Raw genomic sequence first — 25,593 nt, forward strand, 5'->3', positions numbered from 1 at the left:
TTGTGTGTGAAATGCCCCTTTGCCTTTCCACTGATACTACTGATACTTCCCTTAAAAAAACAACACTTGTGCTAATTTGGTCAGTAAAAATGTGTCATATTTGTTGTATAAAATGTACTTTATGTTAATGTCAATCGATCTTTAGACATTGGCCAATTAGTTTCACTTCTGAGACATCACATGGATATGCTGACTCTCACATCAATACATACAATTCATACTTCTAATCCCACGTGCCTGTATTTCCACTATGTGACATCAAATTCTCAAGCAAACCTGATTGGTGGATGAACTCTATATTGGCACTGAAGCCTCGGTGAGTGACACTGCTGTCGGATGTGAACTGAAGCACCATGACACTGTGGTAGGAGATCACAGGAGGAGGAACACTGGCGCCGCAAACCACAGCTGCCAACACCAACACAATTCACAGTGAGAACGTATGTGTGAGCTTAGACATCATGTTAGAGCCTTTTGGTTCATATACCTATCTCTTCTGTTCCTTCCACATCTCCAAAGACCACCAGGGAGTCATAAAGGCATCTGCTGGACTCCTCCAACTCAAAGTCAGTTAAGTTAAGCTGAGGGCAAAAACAATAGTTATTACTATTGATTAAGGATTTGATTGAATGTCTGCACTCTGTTTTACCTTAATAATGTGACCCTGGGATGTGTGGACCACCCATCTGAACATACAGTTGTTTATGTAGTGTAGGGGATAACCCGGGCTGTGGATGTTGGTCTCATTCTGCACCAGAACAACAGTGCCACAGCCTGAAGAACAAACGCCCACTGATATAGTTGTTTTTTTATTCTCAAGATTATGCATTGAGAAACACAATGTAATTGTACTTTAAGGGCAATTGTGTAAAAATATGTAACATGTAATTTTTTTTACAGTAGGTGATGGTAGTCATCAATGGCCATGGGAATCTGTTACAGCAACATTGTTTTGTTCAAGTAAGACCTAATCCTACATGTATAATCTGTTTTTTTCTCGAATGTGTTGCAGTGAATTGCCAAATGACCTCCAGGTTTTGTTACTGAATGTACTATACCTAAAGGTAAGTTATCTTGAATTCCCTTTTCCTCAATACCCAACAGCGCTATAGCAACACAGGCCTGTTCTGTGTGTCTTGTGCACCTCATTATCTCTGTCATGGGACAACCACCTAGACTCGTCCCCAGAGTCCGTCAGACTGCCAATGTCTATCTTGTGTTTACACACATTATATTGACACTATAGTTCATGCAGTTCTCCAGCTTCTCTGAAGCAGAACAAGAATAATACCTGACTGACAAACACCTTTAGAAAATAACTAAGGGAGTGGGCTTTGTCAATTGTTGTACAAATACTACACATTTTAAATAATACAAAAGGAGTGAACATTAAAAGTGCAAACAGATGTGTGTTTAAGGTTAACTATGCCGTTTCCTACCGGGATCAATAAGTCTTGGAACAGCGCTGTACTTCATGACAAATCCACTTCCCACTACACTTAAATCAGAGGAGAAGTGTACTGTTGCATGATGAGAATTATTGAGATACAATTGGCTGGGATGGACCCTTCCACAGAATATACCTGCAAAAGATACGGAATATGAATAGAATTGAATGACTAAAGTAAGTAAAGTAAGTAAAATAAGTAAGTAAATAAGCAAGCACCAGTAAGTAAGTTCCACATTCAGACATTTCAATAAATATAATGACTCTGTGTAAAACTCACCAACTGGTTTTCTAGGCCCTACAGACAGAGTGAGGTGATCATAGAAACAGTATGAGTCATTCTCCAAATCCAAATGTTCAATCTCCAGTAAAATGCTGTGTCCAGGAGGGGCATTGATGCTCCAAACACACAGCCTATGAACACACACACACATGGTGGTCACATTTATATAGCGCTTTTCTACCGTCAAGGTACTCAAAGCGCTTTACATCAAGGAACCAGTCACCCATTCGCACCCCAGATATACGCAGACACTGCGGGGCGATTTGGGTTAAGTGTCTTGCACAAGGACACAACAGCAGTATTCACATGAGCTGCGATCGTACCGCCAACCTGCAGGCCAGTGGATTTGACCGCTCTGACCGAGCGGGGAGTCGAACCGCCGACCTTTTGGATCAGAAGACGAGCACTCTACCACTGAGCTACTGCCGCCACACATGTAGTCTATAAATCAAAGTATACATTTCCCTTCTTGCTTTTGGCCTACTACAACTGCAGCGGCTAAATAGTTTTATAATAAACAAATGTATATATATATATATATATATATATATATATATATATATATATATATATATATATATATAAGCAGTAAGACGTATACTTAAAGTCACTTAGATTATTCAAGCATAGACAGTTGTTGCTTTTCACCTCAAAGCAAGAAACACACATCTCACTGTCACTCACTCGTTGTTGTCATAGTAACGGCGTTGGGAGGTGGGGTTTCTGATGACCCCCTCAGTGTTAGTCACAGAGCCATCCTGCACACCGCACAGCCCTGGCACACACAGAGCTCTCATCAAAGAGCCACAGGCATGCATGAAATATAGATGAAAAATGACTGTAATGAGAATAAAAACAGCTCACTGGATAAAGGCCTTCCCAACTGCTTCGACTCAGCTGTGGGGAAAACACAAACATGCTTGTATTATTGGAGTAACAGACCTTTTAGTGACATTCAGATTCAAAGGTTTTTACTTCTCCCTCTTAGCTTTACAATTCGGTTTGAACTCACTATTGAATATCATTTACCCTGTCTTAGTGTCAGCTTGATCCAGGGCAGCATCAGTTTGACATCAGTGAAAACCCCAGGAGAACCTCTTTGTGATGGGGGGCGACTGTTGTTTAACTCCCAGCTCCGACCACAGCCCTTGCCCCAGGAAGTTACACCCAGAGCCACCCAGTGTCCGCCCGAATCCCCCTGAGAAGCAGCAGACTTTTTTTACGTTAATTACTGATGAAAATACAGGCTCATACAACAGTGTTTTACCTGACAGGCGTCTCTACCACCTTTCTCTGGACCAGCACATAGCAGAGACAGTGCAGGCAGAGGTCTGTTTAACCTCTGTGGAGGAAATATGGCACTTTTCACAGTCTGGAGAACATGTTTACATTTAGCCGGGTCCACTAAGTTTAACTGGACCTCATGAAGAGTAGTAGAAAGATGTCCTCCTGAAAGAGACAATTACAATTCACATTCAGTACACTAAAGAATGTACTACATGGGAACATTCACACTTCACACACCACCAGGAAGATAAACCTCCTTCTTGCTGTGAGGCTGTGAGTGCTAACCGCTGCAGCACTGGGCCACCTTGACAAACATCAAAAGCCCACTTACTTTCCTTGGTTCTTCCCCATCCAGCCACAATGCAGTTGGTGTCAGGATGAGAGTGGTCATCAGGCAGCGGGAGGCAAACTGGCTGAACCCATTTACCTGTCAAGCAGGTTCAGAACCAAATCTAGTGATGGTGTGACAAAAGCAGCCTTTGGCAGAAGAGAAGAACCTACCTAAATGAATTGGTTGACTTGGTTCCAACAGAGCGATGTCATAGTTCATAGGCACAGTGGGATGGTACTTCTCATGAACTAAGATGTTGTTGATGAGCAAAACCTGCTCCTCTTCATCAAATATGTTTTGGTCAAAATCCCCAATCACCACCCTCACACTTCTGAGGGACTCCCTGAAAGGACACAGAATTCAACAGTTACCAAAATGACATACAAAACAATCCCCACCTCCGACCTGGCTTCTTTTCTTCAATAAGATAAAATAAATGTATGGAATAATAGGAGGTGGAGACTTTGTTTGTGTTGGTTATACCTTTCACATGGTCGTGGAGGCTTGAAATTTCTACTTTCATTTGTATTACTGAGCTATGCAGTTGAAGTTTTTGATGTTCTATTAACAAGGCATTGTCACATTAGGTGGATATGGAAAGATTCCCTTTATACTTGTACTCTTTTTAATTTATAATTGCAAGTGCATAGCAGTGGGCGGAGTTAAGTGATCAATGAAAGCGCATTTTACTGAGCTATCATGTCTCAAAGACAATACAGGAAATACTCAAACATGCATTGATCAATCAAAATACAACCCGGTTAACTAATGATGAGGAAACACTATTCTATTACACGGTTAAAAGATCATAAAAGTTATTTTTATGTGTGGCACTTCCGACTTTCTCTTCTTCTTTTCTTTTTACAAAAAAATGCCTCCTACACAACTCTTTTAAACCATCCCTTCTCCTTGCTTAAAATTTGCCCCATGAAGACATTTAACTGAACATTCCAGGTGAAGACACAACATGTCTCCATGGAGACAAGCAAATGGCATGGCAGAAAAAATACATAGTGCATCTGTATCTGTACCTTGAAGTTGATGAGAAGCAGTGTGCTGCAGTCATGATCCAGCGGTCGCTCAAAATGGCTCCTCCACAAAAATGATGACACTTTTTCCTCAGAGAAACCTATAATATAAAAAAACAAATAGCCAACGTCACAGAGGAACTTGTAGGAAGCACAGGCCATCATGTTTATAGCATGCATTTAAGGCCCATGGAAATGTTACTGAGGTTTTAGGTCATGCTAAAGAATACAATTTGTCTTTACTGTAAACTTCTTGATTTATTAAAAACTCTTCATAAGATACCTGGAATGCAAATAATTATAAGAACATTACATAGAGCGTATTAAATATGTAAATGTCAATGTAAAATGTAAGCTAACTCCTGAGACAGATGCTGTATGTTTACAGCCAGAATCCACCAGCTGCAGTTCTTCTAGTGTTTAATCTAGGTCATCAGAGAACTATGCTTTTCTTATGAAAGCGAAATACAGCAAGCCCTGTGGTGATGCAAGAGTCACTTTGTGTCACAGATCAGGCAGGAGGAAGTGTGGAGACATGTGTTTGGTGTGACAGCATTAGAATGACTGACCAGCCAAGGGTGTGATCCGTGTGCAGCCTCAGCGCCTCCGACCACTCTCAGAGCATGCACCAGGGGGTTCCACACATGAGGAGCCCCACACTTTGAACCTAGGGCCAGATCAGACAACAACCAAGTCAGCAAATATTTTTATATGAGCCGTTAAACAAAACAAAACAAAACAAAATACTGTTAGCCCTGAACACGTGTATACTGTCATACCCATGTGCAATACTGTCATACCCATGTGCAATACTGACCTAATCATGTGCAATTCTGTCATACTCATACGCAATACTGTCATATTCGTATGCAATACTCTAACATAATGTCAATCATATTGGTGCAATATTCTCCGTCCATATAACTGCTGTAAATAAGAGGGTTACTATTATTTATTTTATTTTATTAGGCCCGAGCGCCACAAGCTGGCGAGAGGCCTATTAATCTCGTAAGGCCGTGCGAAGCACGGCTGCGAAAGTGCGCACGTAGTGCGCACGAAATCGAGCGCGAAGCGCTCACCCACTTCCAAACACTCACTAACGCACTCCTTCACTCACGCACGCCCCGTGCATACTAATTAGTAGTAGGAAAATGGAACATTACCGTTGTAAACGGGTGAAGCCCGTGCAAAAGTGCGCACTAAACGAGCACTTTACATTGAGATGACGACCGCGAAGCAGTCGTCATCCCCATATAAAGCACTCATTTACGCTAAGTACCTCACGAATACGTTCCCCATCTCTTGCATGTTCCGTGCATATAAGCATGTAATGCAAAAATTTAACATTATTACTGTATAGAGGGCCAAAAACACAAAGTGGGCGGAGCCCACTCAAAATTATCGAAAGTACCCGTCAGTGACCAGGGACCCACACCATGAGGTAGGAAAGCGCGAGCGCTTTCCGAAAATGTATAGTTTATGATATTTGAAAAATGGGAAACATTGTTTTCGCATCGGAATATGCGAAAACAATGTTGCGAAAACAATGTTGCGAAAACAACTGTTCCCCGTCGCCCCTGGCAAGTACAGTGAACTAACCCATGCCGAAGGCATGGATCATGCATACTTACTCCTGCTATGACAGAAATAGTCAAGAATGAGTGAATGGGCGCGATAGTGCCCCCTACAGAGTGACCTTTAAATTAACATTGAAGGTCAAAAATTAGTTTTACCAAAATTTTCTAAACTTTACCCAAAATTCTATTTTGGCGTCCCGATCAAAAAAGCCAATCAGACAAATGCCTTAATTTTTACGGCGTAGTCGTAGCGATGACATAAACCTAAGGATAACTTTTACGGTCTCTGTGCGACGGAGCCGCAAACGTTTCCTAGAATTCTGACTATTTGGCCTTCAGAGTGGCCTATAAACAATAGAGTTTTTCCAAATGACATGACATTTTGCACTAAATTCTAATTTGCCATCCTGATCATACAAGTATGAGAGCCAGAGTCATATTTTGTACGGCGTAACCGTAGCGATGACAGAAACATCCCATGTTATCCTTATGGGAAAATCGCTCAAATCGCCACAGTTTTACGCTTCACACTTTAACAAATTCCTCCTAGGGCGATTGGCCGATCAAACTCATATTTGGGGAAAATCATCTACACAAGCGTGGCATCAAAAGTTATCCATATTTTGATTCTAAGTGCTACGGTCTCTGTGTGGCGGACCTGCAAATATATGTCAGAAATGGGAAAACAGCGAAATCTCTAAAATGACCACATTTTTACGCTTCACACTTTAACGAACTCCTCCCAGGGCGATAGCTCGATCAAGTTCATATTTGGGGAAATCATCTACACAAACGGGGCATCAAAAGTTATCCATATTTTGATTTTAAGTGCTACACGGCACAGAGACCTCTGTGCCGTGGAGCTGCAAATATACTGTCACAAATGGGAAAAACGCCAAATCCTTGAAATGTTCACATTTACATAGCATCCTGCTTCCGAAGAGTGCACACGCTTTTTTGCTCGCTCCGCTTGCTATCGCTGCTTTCCTTATTTATTTTGCTTTTTAATCAGTTTTTGTCTTCCAAACATTTTTGCTTTAGACTTTTTCAAGTAAACCAAGGATTTTAAGAACATTTTTCCAGTTTTAACGACATATCTGACGCCAGCGACATGTCCGGGAGAAGAAGTGAGAAAGACTGTGAACGCTGTCGGAAATATCAACAAGAAATTAATGAGCTGAAAACACGGATATTTGTTTTGGAATCTGAAAAAGTTCTTCACGATACCATTCCTGTGTCAACCGACGGTAAGAAGAGCACACTTTTTACAAGAAAAACTGCTACTTTCAACCTAAACCGCAGTGACGCTGTGTCGTTTCCAAAACTGTCTAAAAACCAGAAAGACCAGGCTGTTTCTTGGAACAAACTTGGAGCAAAGCCTAAACGATACAAAGATAACGTGAAGTCACCTAAAATACAGCTCACCAACAGATTTTTACCACTTTCAGAGATGGAATTAAATGAAAAAAGGAAAGATGACGTGGCCAAAATACAGCAAGGAGGAACTGTGCTACAAGCCAAGGTCACGGAGATTGTTTTAGTTGGGGACGGCGCGATAAGTCACGTGACGCATGAAAAGATAAACACACATTCTTTTCCAAGATAACGTGAGATAACGTCACTCCTTCCAAATATTATGGCTAAGCATGGAGGAGCTAAACAGCTGATTGTGCACGTGGGTGCAGTGGACATGCGGCGGGAACAGACTGAAGTTTTGAAAAAAGACTTCTTGAAGTTATTTGACGTGCTTGATAAAATGGAAATCAAAACATTCATAAGTGGACCTCTTCCAAACATCGACAGGAGGATAAACAAGTTTAGCCGGCTTCTTCAGCTGAACACATGGCTGTCCAAAGAGTGTTCCCCGAGAGGACTACACTATATTGAGAACTTCTATCTATTCTGGAAACGAGAGGACCTGTTTAAGAGATATGGCCCCCACCTATGCAGAGGTGGAGTGAGGGTGCTGACAGAGAACCTGCTCCACGCTCTGAGGCATTGGACTGGGCCTGGACAGGGTCCTGAGCAGATAGTTAGAGAAGAGAGGAATGAGAGAAGAATTCCTGCTCCATCAGCCAGAGACCGAGCCAATGTTTCAACATCAAAAGCACCACAACCTCAGCCTCCACCAAAGGATTCATCAGCAGCTGCTCCACCACCACCAGCAAAGGATTCAGCTCCAGCTGCTCCACATTCACCTCCACCGCCTCCAGCAAAGGAACAATCTTCAAAGGCCTTGGACCCATCTGTGACAAGCCCAACAACATCCCTGTCATCGCCCCTGCCTTCACACCAGCCCTGCAACATCTACTCCCACTAAAGATTCATCATTCTCCTTCTCATCTCCACTCTCACCCATGGGCCTTCCCAGCCATTTTGAAAGTCTGATCAAATCAGGCATTAAGATGGCTCCACTCACGCCCAATATAGCAAGGGCTATGCCGACTACACCAACAAAAGCCCCACCACCCATCCCCCCTCGCCTCTCACCTGGTCCCAAACTCTCCTTGGCTACAAAAGCCCCACCACCCATCCAACCTCGCCTTTTACCTGGTATCTCCCATAGCTAGGATGCACTGGGTCTCAGCGTTGCCGGGACTTATTGTCACATTAAAAATCAAACCAACCCGGGGCCCTATGTAAAAAGAGCCCCCCCTAGTGCTATTTCTGTAGTCACATCATCACACAGATGGAAAAACAAAATGCGAGTCAGGCCCAATCTGAGAAATGTGATTCATATTCCCTGTGAAAAGATAAAGCCAGTCTCACTGAAACTAGTCTGAAACTAGTCTGAAACTTGCTGTGCTAAATGTCAGATCCTTATGTAACAAATCTCTCTTAATTAGGCCCGAGCCCCAGCAGGGCGGAGGGCCTATTGCTCCCGCAATGCTGCCGAAGGCAGCGTTGCAACTGTCTGACCAAACATGCGGGCGCAGCCCGCATGTTTGGTACCCCGTCGCCCCTGGCAAGTACAGTGAACTAGCCCATGCCGAAGGCATGGATCATGCATACTTACTCCTGCTATTCCTCCAAAAACCCTCTTGGCATCGTCCCGTACGCGAAAATCCATGCCGCAGGCATGGGTCATGCTTGTATCTGCTCAAATCAATGGAAGTCTATGGGGAGTGGGCGGGGCATCCCGACGGAATAGGGAGTGACGAGCGCGTAAGCGCTCGTAATGATGATTCCACCCCATGACGGCATCGGGAAGGCTTAGAGCTTTCAAACGATGTATAATTTGTTGTTATAGTGGAAACGGCTATATTGTTTTTGCTAAAAATATTATTATTTTTATTTTTCTTGTTCTTCTTCAGCGCTTTGAACTCTAATTTGACCCCCTGAACATGCTCAAAAACTCACCAAACTTTGCCCAAAATTCAGAATCGGCGAAAAATTTTGTTTTTTCTGGGCCATTTTTTTTTTCGTTAAAAAATGACAAACGACAAAAGTCAAAATACATTGCGCCTATGGGAGACGCCCCGAGGTCAACTTTGTAGTAAAGCTACGAAATTCGGGACACGCATTCCTCTCGTGAGGACAAAAAAAAATAATCATTGTGGCCACGCCCCCAGACTTACCCTATGGCCACCATCTTCCATTGAAAATGAAAACACGCTGTGTTAGCCATTTTGTTCACGTCAAACTTTGACGAACTCCTCCTAGGGCGTTTTGCCCACCAACTTCAAAATCGGCGTACGTCCTCTGGACAAGTGGGGCATCTAAAGTTATCCAATTTTTTGAGATACCTTTTACGGTCTGTGTGCGGCGCAGCCGCAAAGTTGGACAACTTATTTTGGGATATTGCAGATCTAAAAATTGCTCCCATTTGATCAAAACCAGTCCGATTAGGACCAAATTTGAATCAGTTGTTAAACTTTCTAGTTTGGACCAGTTTAGACTGACAAAATTGAAATGGGCGCGATAGCGCCCCCTACAGAGTGACCTTTAAATTAACATTGAAGGTCAAAAATTAGTTTTACCAAAATGTTCTAAACTTTACCCAAAATTCTATTTTGGCGTCCCGATCAAAAAAGCCAATCAGACAAATGCCTTATTTTTTACGGCGTAGTCGTAGCGATGACAGAAACCTCCCATGTTATCCCTATGGGAAAACCGCAAAATCTCTCAAATATCCACATTTTTATGTTTCACACTTTAACGAACTCCTCCTAGTGGGTTTTGCCCACGAACCTCAAAATCGGTGTACATCCTCTAGAGAAGTGGGGCATCTAAAGTTATCCAAATTTTAAGGATAACTTTTACGGTCTCTGTGCGACGGAGCCGCAAACGTTTCCCAGAATTCTGACTATTTGGCCTTCAGAGTGGCCTATAAACAATAGAGTTTTTCCAAATGACATGATATTTTGAACAAAATTCTAATTTGCCATTCTGATCATAAAAGTATGAGAGCCAAAGTCATATTTTGTACGGCGTAACCGTAGCGTTGACAGAAACATCCCATGTTATCCTTATGGGAAAATCGTAGAATCGCTCAAATCACCACATTTTTACGCTTCACACTTTAACAAACTCCTCCTAGGGCGATTGCCCGATCAAGTTCATATTTGGAGAATATCATCTACACAAGCGGGGCATCAAAACGTATCCATATTTTGATTCTAAGTGCTACGGTCTTTGTGTGGCGGACCCGCAAATATATGTCAGAAATGGGAAAACAGCGAAATCTCTAAAATCACCACATTTTTACGCTTCACACTTTAACGAACTCCTCCTAGGGCGATTGCCCGATCAAGCTCATATTTGGGGAGAATCATCTACACAAACGGGGCATCAAAAGTTAGTCATATTTTGATTTTAAGTGGTACGGTCTCTTTGCCGTGGAGCTGCAAATATACTGCCACAAATGGGAAAAACGCCAAATCCTTGAAATGTTCACATTTACGCTTCACACTTTAACAAACTCCTCCGTGGGCAATAGCTCGATCAAGCTTTACTTTGGGAAATATCATCTACACAAGCGCGGCATCAAAAGTTATCCATATTTTTATTCCAAGTGCTACGGTCTCTGTGCGGCGGAGCAGCAAATTTGACTGACACTTGTGTTCATTTGCACTGGATTGGCCATGTCCAATGTGTCGCCGTCTGTCAAGTTCTTTTTTAATTCAACACACAATAAGGGCGCCATCTTTATCAAGTCGAAAGCGCAGAGTCGGAAGGCCGGCGGCCGGCGAGGGCCGTTGGATGCCGCTTGCGGCTTTAATTTTTCTTGTTCTTCTTCAGCGCTTTGAACTCTAATTTGCCCCCCTGAACATGCTCAAAAACTCACCAAACTTTGCCCAAAATTCAGAATCGGCGAAAAATTTTGTTTTTTCTGGGCCTTTTTTTTTTTCGTTAAAAAATGGCGCGACAGCGCCACCGACAAAAGTCAAAATACATTGCGCCTATGGGAGACGCCCCGAGGTCAACTTTGGCGTAAAGCTACGAAATTCGGGACACGCATTCCTCTCATGAGGACAAAAAAAAAATATTATTGTGGCCACGCCCCCAGACTTACCCTATGGCCGCCATCTTCCTTTGAAAATGAAAACACGCTGTGTTAGCCATTTTGTTCACGTCAAACTTTGACGAACTCCTCCTAGGGCGTTTTGCCCACCGACTTCAAAATCGGCGTACGTCCTCTGGACAAGTGGGGCATCTAAAGTTATCCAATTTTTTGAGATACCTTTTACGGTCTGTGTGCGGCGCAGCCGCAAAGTTGGACAACTTATTTTGGAATATTGCAGATCTAAAAATTGCTCCCATTTGATCAAAACCAGTCCGATTAGGACCAAATTTGAATCAGTTGTTAAACTTTCTAGTTTGGACCAGTTTAGACTGACAAAATTGAAATGGGCGCGATAGCGCCCCCTACAGAGTGACCTTTAAATTAACATTGAAGGTCAAAAATTAGTTTTACCAAAATTGTCTAAACTTTACCCAAAATTCTATTTTGCCGTCCCGATCACAAAAGCCAATCACAAAAATGCCTAATTTTTTACGGCGTAGTCGTAGCGACGACAGAAACCTCCCATGTTATCCCTATGGGAAAACCACAAAATCTCTCAAATTACCACATTTTTATGTTTTACACTTTAACGAACTCCTCCTAGTGTGTTTTGCCCACCAACCTCAAAATCGGTGTACGTCCTCTAGACAAGTGGGGCATCTAAAGTTATCCAAATATTAAGGATAACTTTTACGGTCTCTGTGCGACGGAGCCGCAAACGTTTCCCTGAATTCTGACTATTTGGCCTTCAGAGTGGCCTATAAACAATAGAGTTTTTCCAAATGACATGACATTTTGCACTAAATTCTAATTTGCCATCCTGATCATACAAGTATGAGAGCCAAAGTCATATTTTGTACGGCGTAACCGTAGCGATGACAGAAACATCCCATGTTATCCTTATGGGAAAATCGCAACATCGCTCAAATCACAACATTTTTACGCTTCACACTTTAACGAACTCCTCCTAGGGCGATAGCCCGATCAAACTCATATTTGGGGAAAATCATCTACACAAATGGGGCATCAAAAGTTATCCATATTTTGATTTTAAGTGGTACGGTCTCTGTGCCGTGGAGCTGCAAATATACTGTCACAAATGGGAAAAACGCCAAATCCTTGAAATGTTCACATTTACGCTTCACACTTTAACAAACTCCTCCTAGTGCGTTTGGCCCACCGATCTCAAAATCGGTGTACCTCCTCTAGACAAGTGGGGCATCTAAAGTTATTCAAATTTTATGGATAACATTTACGGTCTCTGTGCAGCTGAGCCGCAAACTTTTCGCAGAATTTGGACTATTTGGCCTTCAGAGTGGCCTGTAAACAAGAGTTTTTCCAAATGACATGACATTTTGCACTAAATTCTAATTTGCCATCCTGATCATACAAGTATGAGAGCCAAAGTCATATTTGGTAAAGCGTAGCCGTAGCGATGACAGAAACATCCCATGTTATCCTTATGGGAAAATCGCAAAATCGCTCAAATCACCACATTTTTATGCTTCACACTTTAACAAACTCCTCCTAGGGCGATTGTCCGATCAAACTCATATTTGGGGAAAATCATCTCCACAAGCGGGGCATCAAAATTTATTAGGCCCGAGCGCCACAAGCTGGCGAGAGGCCTATTAATCTCGTAAGGCCGTGCAAAGCACGGCTGCGAAAGTGCGCACGTAGTGCGCACGAAATCGAGCGCGAAGCGCTCGCCCACTTCCAAACACTCACTAACGCACTCCTCCACTCATGCACGCCCCGTGCATACTAATTAGTTGTAGGAAAATGGAACATTACCGTTGTAAACGGGCGAAGCCCGTGCAAAAGTTCGCACTAAACGAGCACTTTACATTGGGATGACGACCGCGAAGCGGTCGTCATCCCCATATAAAGCACTCATTTGCGCTAAGTAGCTCACGAATACGTTCCCCATCTCTTGCATGTTCCGTGCATATAAGCATGTAATGCAAAAATTGAACATTATTACTGTATAGAGGGCCAAAAACACAAAGTGGGCGGAGCCCACTCAAAATTATCGAAAGTACCCGTCAGTGACCAGGGACCCACACCATGAGGTAGGAAAGCGCGAGCGCTTTCCGAAAATGTATAGTTTATGATATTTGAAAAATGGGAAACATTGTTTTCGCATCGGAATATGCGAAAACAATGTTGCGAAAACAATGTTGCGAAAACAACTGTTCCCCGTCGCCCCTGGCAAGTACAGTGAACTAACCCATGCCGAAGGCATGGATCATGCATACTTACTCCTGCTATGACAGAAATAGTCAAGAATGAGTGAATGGGCGCGATAGTGCCCCCTACAGAGTGACCTTTAAATTAACATTGAAGGTCAAAAATTAGTTTTACCAAAATTTTCTAAACTTTACCCAAAATTCTATTTTGGCGTCCCGATCAAAAAAGCCAATCAGACAAATGCCTTAATTTTTACGGCGTAGTCGTAGCGATGACATAAACCTAAGGATAACTTTTACGGTCTCTGTGCGACGGAGCCGCAAACGTTTCCTAGAATTCTGACTATTTGGCCTTCAGAGTGGCCTATAAACAATAGAGTTTTTCCAAATGACATGACATTTTGCACTAAATTCTAATTTGCCATCCTGATCATACAAGTATGAGAGCCAGAGTCATATTTTGTACGGCGTAACCGTAGCGATGACAGAAACATCCCATGTTATCCTTATGGGAAAATCGCTCAAATCGCCACAGTTTTACGCTTCACACTTTAACAAATTCCTCCTAGGGCGATTGGCCGATCAAACTCATATTTGGGGAAAATCATCTACACAAGCGTGGCATCAAAAGTTATCCATATTTTGATTCTAAGTGCTACGGTCTCTGTGTGGCGGACCTGCAAATATATGTCAGAAATGGGAAAACAGCGAAATCTCTAAAATGACCACATTTTTACGCTTCACACTTTAACGAACTCCTCCCAGGGCGATAGCTCGATCAAGTTCATATTTGGGGAAATCATCTACACAAACGGGGCATCAAAAGTTATCCATATTTTGATTTTAAGTGCTACACGGCACAGAGACCTCTGTGCCGTGGAGCTGCAAATATACTGTCACAAATGGGAAAAACGCCAAATCCTTGAAATGTTCACATTTACATAGCATCCTGCTTCCGAAGAGTGCACACGCTTTTTTGCTCGCTCCGCTTGCTATCGCTGCTTTCCTTATTTATTTTGCTTTTTAATCAGTTTTTGTCTTCCAAACATTTTTGCTTTAGACTTTTTCAAGTAAACCAAGGATTTTAAGAACATTTTTCCAGTTTTAACGACATATCTGACGCCAGCGACATGTCCGGGAGAAGAAGTGAGAAAGACTGTGAACGCTGTCGGAAATATCAACAAGAAATTAATGAGCTGAAAACACGGATATTTGTTTTGGAATCTGAAAAAGTTCTTCACGATACCATTCCTGTGTCAACCGACGGTAAGAAGAGCACACTTTTTACAAGAAAAACTGCTACTTTCAACCTAAACCGCAGTGACGCTGTGTCGTTTCCAAAACTGTCTAAAAACCAGAAAGACCAGGCTGTTTCTTGGAACAAACTTGGAGCAAAGCCTAAACGATACAAAGATAACGTGAAGTCACCTAAAATACAGCTCACCAACAGATTTTTACCACTTTCAGAGATGGAATTAAATGAAAAAAGGAAAGATGACGTGGCCAAAATACAGCAAGGAGGAACTGTGCTACAAGCCAAGGTCACGGAGATTGTTTTAGTTGGGGACGGCGCGATAAGTCACGTGACGCATGAAAAGATAAACACACATTCTTTTCCAAGATAACGTGAGATAACGTCACTCCTTCCAAATATTATGGCTAAGCATGGAGGAGCTAAACAGCTGATTGTGCACGTGGGTGCAGTGGACATGCGGCGGGAACAGACTGAAGTTTTGAAAAAAGACTTCTTGAAGTTATTTGACGTGCTTGATAAAATGGAAATCAAAACATTCATAAGTGGACCTCTTCCAAACATCGACAGGAGGATAAACAAGTTTAGCCGGCTTCTTCAGCTGAACACATGGCTGTCCAAAGAGTGTTCCCCGAGAGGACTACACTATATTGAGAACTTCTATCTATTCTGGAAACGAGAGGACCTGTTTAAGAGATATGGCCCCCACCTATGCAGAGGTGGAGTGAGGGTGCTGACAGAGAACCTGCTCCACGCTCTGAGGCATTGGACTGGGCCTGGACAGGGTCCTGAGCAGATAGTTAGAGAAGAGAGGAATGAGAGAAGAATTCCTGCTCCATCAGCCAGAGACCAAGCCAATGTTTCAACATCAAAAGCACCACAACCTCAGCCTCCACCAAAGGATTCATCAGCAGCTGCTCCACCACCACCAGCAAAGGATTCAGCTCCAGCTGCTCCACATTCACCTCCACCGCCTCCAGCAAAGGAACAATCTTCAAAGGCCTTGGACCCATCTGTGACAAGCCCAACAACATCCCTGTCATCGCCCCTGCCTTCACACCAGCCCTGGGTTCCCCCTGCAACATCTACTCCCACTAAAGATTCATCATTCTCCTTCTCATCTCCACTCTCACCCATGGGCCTTCCCAGCCATTTTGAAAGTCTGATCAAATCAGGCATTAAGATGGCTCCACTCACGCCCAATATAGCAAGGGCTATGCCGACTACACCAACAAAAGCCCCACCACCCATCCCCCCTCGCCTCTCACCTGGTCCCAAACTCTCCTTGGCTACAAAAGCCCCACCACCCATCCAACCTCGCCTTTTACCTGGTATCTCCCATAGCTAGGATGCACTGGGTCTCAGCGTTGCCGGGACTTATTGTCACATTAAAAATCAAACCAACCCGGGGCCCTATGTAAAAAGAGCCCCCCCTAGTGCTATTTCTGTAGTCACATCATCACACAGATGGAAAAACAAAATGCGAGTCAGGCCCAATCTGAGAAATGTGATTCATATTCCCTGTGAAAAGATAAAGCCAGTCTCACTGAAACTAGTCTGAAACTTGCTGTGCTAAATGTCAGATCCTTATGTAACAAATCTCTCTTAATTAGGCCCGAGCCCCAGCAGGGCGGAGGGCCTATTGCTCCCGCAATGCTGCCGAAGGCAGCGTTGCAACTGTCTGACCAAACATGCGGGCGCAGCCCGCATGTTTGGTACCCCGTCGCCCCTGGCAAGTACAGTGAACTAGCCCATGCCGAAGGCATGGATCATGCATACTTACTCCTGCTATTCCTCCAAAAACCCTCTTGGCATCGTCCCGTACGCGAAAATCCATGCCGCAGGCATGGGTCATGCTTGTATCTGCTCAAATCAATGGAAGTCTATGGGGAGTGGGCGGGGCATCCCGACGGAATAGGGAGTGACGAGCGCGTAAGCGCTCGTAATGATGATTCCACCCCATGACGGCATCGGGAAGGCTTAGAGCTTTCAAACGATGTATAATTTGTTGTTATAGTGGAAACGGCTATATTGTTTTTGCTAAAAATATTATTATTTTTATTTTTCTTGTTCTTCTTCAGCGCTTTGAACTCTAATTTGACCCCCTGAACATGCTCAAAAACTCACCAAACTTTGCCCAAAATTCAGAATCGGCGAAAAATTTTGTTTTTTCTGGGCCATTTTTTTTTTCGTTAAAAAATGACAAACGACAAAAGTCAAAATACATTGCGCCTATGGGAGACGCCCCGAGGTCAACTTTGTAGTAAAGCTACGAAATTCGGGACACGCATTCCTCTCGTGAGGACAAAAAAAAATAATCATTGTGGCCACGCCCCCAGACTTACCCTATGGCCACCATCTTCCATTGAAAATGAAAACACGCTGTGTTAGCCATTTTGTTCACGTCAAACTTTGACGAACTCCTCCTAGGGCGTTTTGCCCACCAACTTCAAAATCGGCGTACGTCCTCTGGACAAGTGGGGCATCTAAAGTTATCCAATTTTTTGAGATACCTTTTACGGTCTGTGTGCGGCGCAGCCGCAAAGTTGGACAACTTATTTTGGGATATTGCAGATCTAAAAATTGCTCCCATTTGATCAAAACCAGTCCGATTAGGACCAAATTTGAATCAGTTGTTAAACTTTCTAGTTTGGACCAGTTTAGACTGACAAAATTGAAATGGGCGCGATAGCGCCCCCTACAGAGTGACCTTTAAATTAACATTGAAGGTCAAAAATTAGTTTTACCAAAATGTTCTAAACTTTACCCAAAATTCTATTTTGGCGTCCCGATCAAAAAAGCCAATCAGACAAATGCCTTATTTTTTACGGCGTAGTCGTAGCGATGACAGAAACCTCCCATGTTATCCCTATGGGAAAACCGCAAAATCTCTCAAATATCCACATTTTTATGTTTCACACTTTAACGAACTCCTCCTAGTGGGTTTTGCCCACGAACCTCAAAATCGGTGTACATCCTCTAGAGAAGTGGGGCATCTAAAGTTATCCAAATTTTAAGGATAACTTTTACGGTCTCTGTGCGACGGAGCCGCAAACGTTTCCCAGAATTCTGACTATTTGGCCTTCAGAGTGGCCTATAAACAATAGAGTTTTTCCAAATGACATGATATTTTGAACAAAATTCTAATTTGCCATTCTGATCATAAAAGTATGAGAGCCAAAGTCATATTTTGTACGGCGTAACCGTAGCGTTGACAGAAACATCCCATGTTATCCTTATGGGAAAATCGTAGAATCGCTCAAATCACCACATTTTTACGCTTCACACTTTAACAAACTCCTCCTAGGGCGATTGCCCGATCAAGTTCATATTTGGAGAATATCATCTACACAAGCGGGGCATCAAAACGTATCCATATTTTGATTCTAAGTGCTACGGTCTTTGTGTGGCGGACCCGCAAATATATGTCAGAAATGGGAAAACAGCGAAATCTCTAAAATCACCACATTTTTACGCTTCACACTTTAACGAACTCCTCCTAGGGCGATTGCCCGATCAAGCTCATATTTGGGGAGAATCATCTACACAAACGGGGCATCAAAAGTTAGTCATATTTTGATTTTAAGTGGTACGGTCTCTTTGCCGTGGAGCTGCAAATATACTGCCACAAATGGGAAAAACGCCAAATCCTTGAAATGTTCACATTTACGCTTCACACTTTAACAAACTCCTCCGTGGGCAATAGCTCGATCAAGCTTTACTTTGGGAAATATCATCTACACAAGCGCGGCATCAAAAGTTATCCATATTTTTATTCCAAGTGCTACGGTCTCTGTGCGGCGGAGCAGCAAATTTGACTGACACTTGTGTTCATTTGCACTGGATTGGCCATGTCCAATGTGTCGCCGTCTGTCAAGTTCTTTTTTAATTCAACACACAATAAGGGCGCCATCTTTATCAAGTCGAAAGCGCAGAGTCGGAAGGCCGGCGGCCGGCGAGGGCCGTTGGATGCCGCTTGCGGCTTTAATTTTTCTTGTTCTTCTTCAGCGCTTTGAACTCTAATTTGCCCCCCTGAACATGCTCAAAAACTCACCAAACTTTGCCCAAAATTCAGAATCGGCGAAAAATTTTGTTTTTTCTGGGCCTTTTTTTTTTTCGTTAAAAAATGGCGCGACAGCGCCACCGACAAAAGTCAAAATACATTGCGCCTATGGGAGACGCCCCGAGGTCAACTTTGGCGTAAAGCTACGAAATTCGGGACACGCATTCCTCTCATGAGGACAAAAAAAAAATATTATTGTGGCCACGCCCCCAGACTTACCCTATGGCCGCCATCTTCCTTTGAAAATGAAAACACGCTGTGTTAGCCATTTTGTTCACGTCAAACTTTGACGAACTCCTCCTAGGGCGTTTTGCCCACCGACTTCAAAATCGGCGTACGTCCTCTGGACAAGTGGGGCATCTAAAGTTATCCAATTTTTTGAGATACCTTTTACGGTCTGTGTGCGGCGCAGCCGCAAAGTTGGACAACTTATTTTGGAATATTGCAGATCTAAAAATTGCTCCCATTTGATCAAAACCAGTCCGATTAGGACCAAATTTGAATCAGTTGTTAAACTTTCTAGTTTGGACCAGTTTAGACTGACAAAATTGAAATGGGCGCGATAGCGCCCCCTACAGAGTGACCTTTAAATTAACATTGAAGGTCAAAAATTAGTTTTACCAAAATTGTCTAAACTTTACCCAAAATTCTATTTTGCCGTCCCGATCACAAAAGCCAATCACAAAAATGCCTAATTTTTTACGGCGTAGTCGTAGCGACGACAGAAACCTCCCATGTTATCCCTATGGGAAAACCACAAAATCTCTCAAATTACCACATTTTTATGTTTTACACTTTAACGAACTCCTCCTAGTGTGTTTTGCCCACCAACCTCAAAATCGGTGTACGTCCTCTAGACAAGTGGGGCATCTAAAGTTATCCAAATATTAAGGATAACTTTTACGGTCTCTGTGCGACGGAGCCGCAAACGTTTCCCTGAATTCTGACTATTTGGCCTTCAGAGTGGCCTATAAACAATAGAGTTTTTCCAAATGACATGACATTTTGCACTAAATTCTAATTTGCCATCCTGATCATACAAGTATGAGAGCCAAAGTCATATTTTGTACGGCGTAACCGTAGCGATGACAGAAACATCCCATGTTATCCTTATGGGAAAATCGCAACATCGCTCAAATCACAACATTTTTACGCTTCACACTTTAACGAACTCCTCCTAGGGCGATAGCCCGATCAAACTCATATTTGGGGAAAATCATCTACACAAATGGGGCATCAAAAGTTATCCATATTTTGATTTTAAGTGGTACGGTCTCTGTGCCGTGGAGCTGCAAATATACTGTCACAAATGGGAAAAACGCCAAATCCTTGAAATGTTCACATTTACGCTTCACACTTTAACAAACTCCTCCTAGTGCGTTTGGCCCACCGATCTCAAAATCGGTGTACCTCCTCTAGACAAGTGGGGCATCTAAAGTTATTCAAATTTTATGGATAACATTTACGGTCTCTGTGCAGCTGAGCCGCAAACTTTTCGCAGAATTTGGACTATTTGGCCTTCAGAGTGGCCTGTAAACAAGAGTTTTTCCAAATGACATGACATTTTGCACTAAATTCTAATTTGCCATCCTGATCATACAAGTATGAGAGCCAAAGTCATATTTGGTAAAGCGTAGCCGTAGCGATGACAGAAACATCCCATGTTATCCTTATGGGAAAATCGCAAAATCGCTCAAATCACCACATTTTTATGCTTCACACTTTAACAAACTCCTCCTAGGGCGATTGTCCGATCAAACTCATATTTGGGGAAAATCATCTCCACAAGCGGGGCATCAAAATTTATTAGGCCCGAGCGCCACAAGCTGGCGAGAGGCCTATTAATCTCGTAAGGCCGTGCAAAGCACGGCTGCGAAAGTGCGCACGTAGTGCGCACGAAATCGAGCGCGAAGCGCTCGCCCACTTCCAAACACTCACTAACGCACTCCTCCACTCATGCACGCCCCGTGCATACTAATTAGTTGTAGGAAAATGGAACATTACCGTTGTAAACGGGCGAAGCCCGTGCAAAAGTTCGCACTAAACGAGCACTTTACATTGGGATGACGACCGCGAAGCGGTCGTCATCCCCATATAAAGCACTCATTTGCGCTAAGTAGCTCACGAATACGTTCCCCATCTCTTGCATGTTCCGTGCATATAAGCATGTAATGCAAAAATTGAACATTATTACTGTATAGAGGGCCAAAAACACAAAGTGGGCGGAGCCCACTCAAAATTATCGAAAGTACCCGTCAGTGACCAGGGACCCACACCATGAGGTAGGAAAGCGCGAGCGCTTTCCGAAAATGTATAGTTTATGATATTTGAAAAATGGGAAACATTGTTTTCGCATCGGAATATTATTCTTTCTTTCTTCCTCTTCTCGGGACCAACCCCCCTATTTTTCACCCAGTGAACATTGACGAAAAGTCACAAAAATTTGCACACCTCTAAAAATCGTGCCTCTCTACATTCTGGCTATTTCCCTTTTCTAAAATGAAAAAAATTGGCGCGTCAGCGCCACCAAATGTACCAAAAATGCATTGAGAGATGGGAAATGACCCAAAAAAAATCTGATCGTAGAATCATGAAATTTGGCGCAGAGGTAGATGGTGACAAGAGAAGTAAAAAATATTATTACGGCAACGCCGTCCCCCGAACCAAATGTCGGCCATATTGCTTCAAAAATGGCTAAACATGACTTCGGAGTTTTTCCAAACGTCGTACTTTTACGAACTCCTCCCAGGGCGTTGGCCCTAAAAAGCTGAAATTTGGTGAAAATGCTACTGAGGAGTGGGACATCAAAAGTTATCCAAATTACATTGATACCTCTCCCGGTCTCTGTGCGGCGAAGCCGCAAACTGTAACTAAAATTTCAGAAATCTCCCATATTTAAAATTTCTGCCGTTTGCGCAGATAAAGTCCGAATTGCATCAAATTAGAATCAGTTGTTAAACTCTTTGCCCTAAACCTACTTGAAGTGAAATTAATTAATTTGGCGCGACAGCGCCCCCTATAGATTTTATATGGAGGTTAAATGTTTAGTTTTGCGAAATTATCTGAAATTTGACACACAACTTAATTTTAGCATCCCCATCAAAAAAGTAAATGAGACCCATGTCATAATTGTTATGGCTTTGCCGTAGCGATGATCGAAACCTCCCATGTTATTCCAATGGGGAAATCACCAGAACATGCTTACACTTATAAATACTTTCACCAACTCCTCCTAGGGCGTCAGCCCTATTAACGTGAAATTTGGGGAGACTCATCTTCAGGTGTGGACCATCAAAAGTTATCCTAATTTTTATTCTAAGAGTCACGGTCTGTGCGTGAAAGCCGCACATTTTGCCAAGAATTCAAAATGAAATAGCTTTTTGATGGTAAAACAAAGGGGAGAAGATGTGACAGCGTCACAGATTCAGCAGTAGGCGTAATAAAAGGACAATTGGGGCGCGTTAGCGCCCCCTCCTCTTGCGGCGTGGCGGCGGCGTAGCGAGGGCCGATCATTGCCGCTTGCGGCTATATTTCATATTTATATTCTAAGTGGTACAGTCTTTGTGTGGCGGACCCGCAATTAGATGTCACAAATGGGAAAACAGCGAAATCTCTAAAATGTTCACATTTATGCTTCACACTTTAACAAACTCCTCCGTGGGCAATAGCTCGATCAAGTTTAACTTTTGGGAATATCATCTACACAAGCGGGGCATCAAAAGTTATCCATATTTTTATTCCAAGTGCTACGGTCTCTGTGCGGCGGAGCAGCAAATTTGACTGACACTTGTGTTGATTTGCACTGGATTGGCCATGTCCAACGTGTCGCCGTCTGTCAAGTTCTTTTTTAATTCAACACACAATAAGGGCGCCATCTTTATCAAGTCGAAAGCGCAGAGTCGGAAGGCCGGCGGCCCGCGAGGGCCGTTGGATGCCGCTTGCGGCTTTAATTTTTCTTGTTCTTCTTCAGCGCTTTGATCTCTAATTTGACCCCCTGAACATGCTCAAAAACTCACCAAACTTTGCCCAAAATTCAGAATCGGCGAAAAATTTTGTTTTTTCTGGGCCATTTTTTTTTTTCGTCAAAAAATGGCGCGACAGCGCCACCGACAAAAGTCAAAATACATTGCGCCGCAGCAAAGTTGGACAACTTATTTTGGGATATTGCAGATCTAAAAAATGTTCCCATTTGATCAAAACCAGTCCGATTATGACCAAATTTGAATCAGTTGTTCAACTTTCTAGTTTGGACCAGTTTATGATGACAAAATTGAAATGGGCGCGATAGCGCCCCCTACAGAGTGACCTTTAAATTAACATTGAAGGTCAAAAATTAGTTTTACCAAAATTTTCTAAACTTTACCCAAAATTCTATTTTGGCGTCCCGATCAAAAAAGCCAATCAGACAAATGCCTTAATTTTTACGGCGTAGTCGTAGCGATGACATAAACTTCCCATGTTATCCCTATGGGAATACCGCTAAATCTCTCGAATATCCACATTTTTCTGTTTCACACTTTAACGAACTCCTCCTAGTGCGTTTTGCCCACCAACCTCAAAATCGGTGTACGTCCTCTAGACAAGTGGGGCATCTAAAGTTATCCACATTTTAAGGATAGCTTTTACGGTCTCTGTGCGATGGAGCCGCAAACGTAGTTATGAGATTATTCCCCTGGAGAACCAGTTAAAAAGCTTAAGAAGACAGCTGCTTTGAAATCGGTTAGAAATGTGTTCTTTGCATATTGAATAAACCTCAGCTAGATATTCAGATGAGTTATTATGTTGCTTACCTGGTTGAGCTGTGTAGGTGCCAGCGTCAGTCCAAAGGCACAGAAACATCAGAGTAGAAATGGTCTTCTTCATGATTAAACTACACGGAGCCAGACAGGAGCAGCAGCAGTTATACAAGGGGCTTTAAAGAGGTCTGCAGGTGGTCTGAGCTTCAACGCTCACAAAACACAGTCAAAAGGGTTGTGCTGGTGAGGGTGGTGCAGCTGTCAAATGCACACAAAGCTTGAAGTTGGAGAGGCATTTTTAGGGGTAAGATAATATTGATAGTGCAGCATGTATTAATTACTATTCTGGATGTATATAAAACCGTATTCTCACTAAGAAAAATAAAAGTAGTTGCTGTTTAGAAATCTCTGAAAATATGTGCTGTTTCACTGGTTTAATAACCAAACAAAGAGGCGACATAACCTTTGACACTGAGGAGAGAAGAAAAATGTGGAAAAACAAAAAGCTTGTGAATACTACACAGCCAAGTCACAGAGTTAGACAATCAGTCAGTCTTTGTGACCTTTAAAACAGTCTTTAAAGAGCTGGGAACCCAGTCTACCACGGCTACAATGTTATTCGCTCTGACACAAATGCATAAAGGTTAACAGGCTTGAATTTGTCATTTTATTCTATACTGTATTGTATCAGCTCAAATACCGGTAAATGAAAAGTTATAGGCACTTACCGGACAGACAGTAGCTTGGTGATGACTTTTTGTATGAGCAGCATGCTGGAAGTGGACAGTATCAAACCAGTAAATGACTCAACAAATTACTTTTACATGACAATATGAGGTGTTCAGAAATATTATTAGCCCTATTCTCTGTTTAGACACTTGCTGTGTACAGTAAGAAAACCTAAACACTAATTTATTTCAACAGCAGTACAGTTGACTTGACTGCATTCCGGTTCCGAGCCCTCATACGGACAAGCAGGAGATTTGTTTTCTTTTCATAGACTGCATTTCAAGTAAGTGATGAGGGAACATTGTTAATACATGGTTAAAAGCTCATAAAAGTTGATTTTACATGATATGTCCTAACTCCATATTAAATTGATGGTGCAAGCCAAAAAAACACATTATCATGCTAAATGACACCACTAGGCCTATGACATTTGCCTAATAGTGGCTATTTTTTATTCTGTAAAGTAACTACCAGCAAATACTTTTGTGGGCATGAACAACCTTAACACACAGTACAAGTAGATCCACACTCTTGAACCATTGTCCTTAATTATACTGACCAAGCTACAGAAGCTGATTTAGCAGACTGACACACACAGGGTGGTTCTCTATATTTAACAGAGGGTTATTTGGGATCTATCAGCTCCGTGTGTGTGTGTGTGTGTGGTGTGTGTGTGTGGTGTGTGTGTGTGGTGTGTGTGTGTGTATGTGTGTGTGTGTGTGTGTGTGTCTGTGGTGTGTGTGGTGTGTGTGTGTGTGTCTGTGGTGTCTGTGGTGTGTGTGGTGTGTGTGTGTGTGGTGTGTGTGTGTGTCTGGTGTGTGTGGGTGTGTGTGTGTGTGTGTGTGTGGTGTGTGGTGTATGTGTGTGTGTGTGCTAATCCCTGAAAGCCACCAGTTCCTGTTGATCCAGATGAGTAGACTAACAGTCCCACAGGAGCCATGGGGCACTGCAGGAGCCACAGGAGCCACAGGAGCCGCAGGAGCCATGGGAACTGCAGGAGCCACAGGGGCCATGGGGCACTGCAGGAGCTCTGAAACCAGGGCTGCAGGGAAACCATGACCTGGTGTAGCACACCGTTCTGGGAATCATCCCACCACTACTGTGAGATCACTTTCCTTTTATGGCCTGAAGTCTTTGACAGCACAGTTGTAGCAAGAGATGGGGA

The 25,593-nt window shown here is 42.9% G+C and overlaps 1 protein-coding gene across 1 annotated transcript; it reads right to left on the reverse strand.

The window, feature by feature from the left end:
* Positions 1 to 223: 223 nt before the first annotated feature.
* LOC140348487 (ovochymase-2) lies at positions 224 to 23,918 on the reverse strand. Its single transcript, XM_072434423.1, has 14 exons — positions 23,754 to 23,918; positions 4,946 to 5,043; positions 4,380 to 4,477; positions 3,519 to 3,691; positions 3,349 to 3,444; positions 2,998 to 3,179; positions 2,760 to 2,928; positions 2,595 to 2,627; positions 2,415 to 2,505; positions 1,728 to 1,861; positions 1,440 to 1,583; positions 650 to 774; positions 488 to 581; positions 224 to 408 (listed from the first exon to the last, which is right to left on the reverse strand). The coding sequence occupies exons 1-14, from the start codon at positions 23,824 to 23,826 to the stop codon at positions 224 to 226; spliced, it is 1,695 nt and encodes a 564-aa protein (XP_072290524.1). The 5' UTR covers positions 23,827 to 23,918.
* Between the last annotated feature and the right edge of the window lie 1,675 nt (positions 23,919 to 25,593).

Source organism: Eucyclogobius newberryi, unplaced genomic scaffold, assembly GCF_026437365.1.
Source record: "Eucyclogobius newberryi isolate DKJ021-1_F unplaced genomic scaffold, fEucNew1.0.hap1 SCAF_7, whole genome shotgun sequence".
NCBI lineage: Eukaryota > Metazoa > Chordata > Actinopteri > Gobiiformes > Gobiidae > Eucyclogobius > Eucyclogobius newberryi.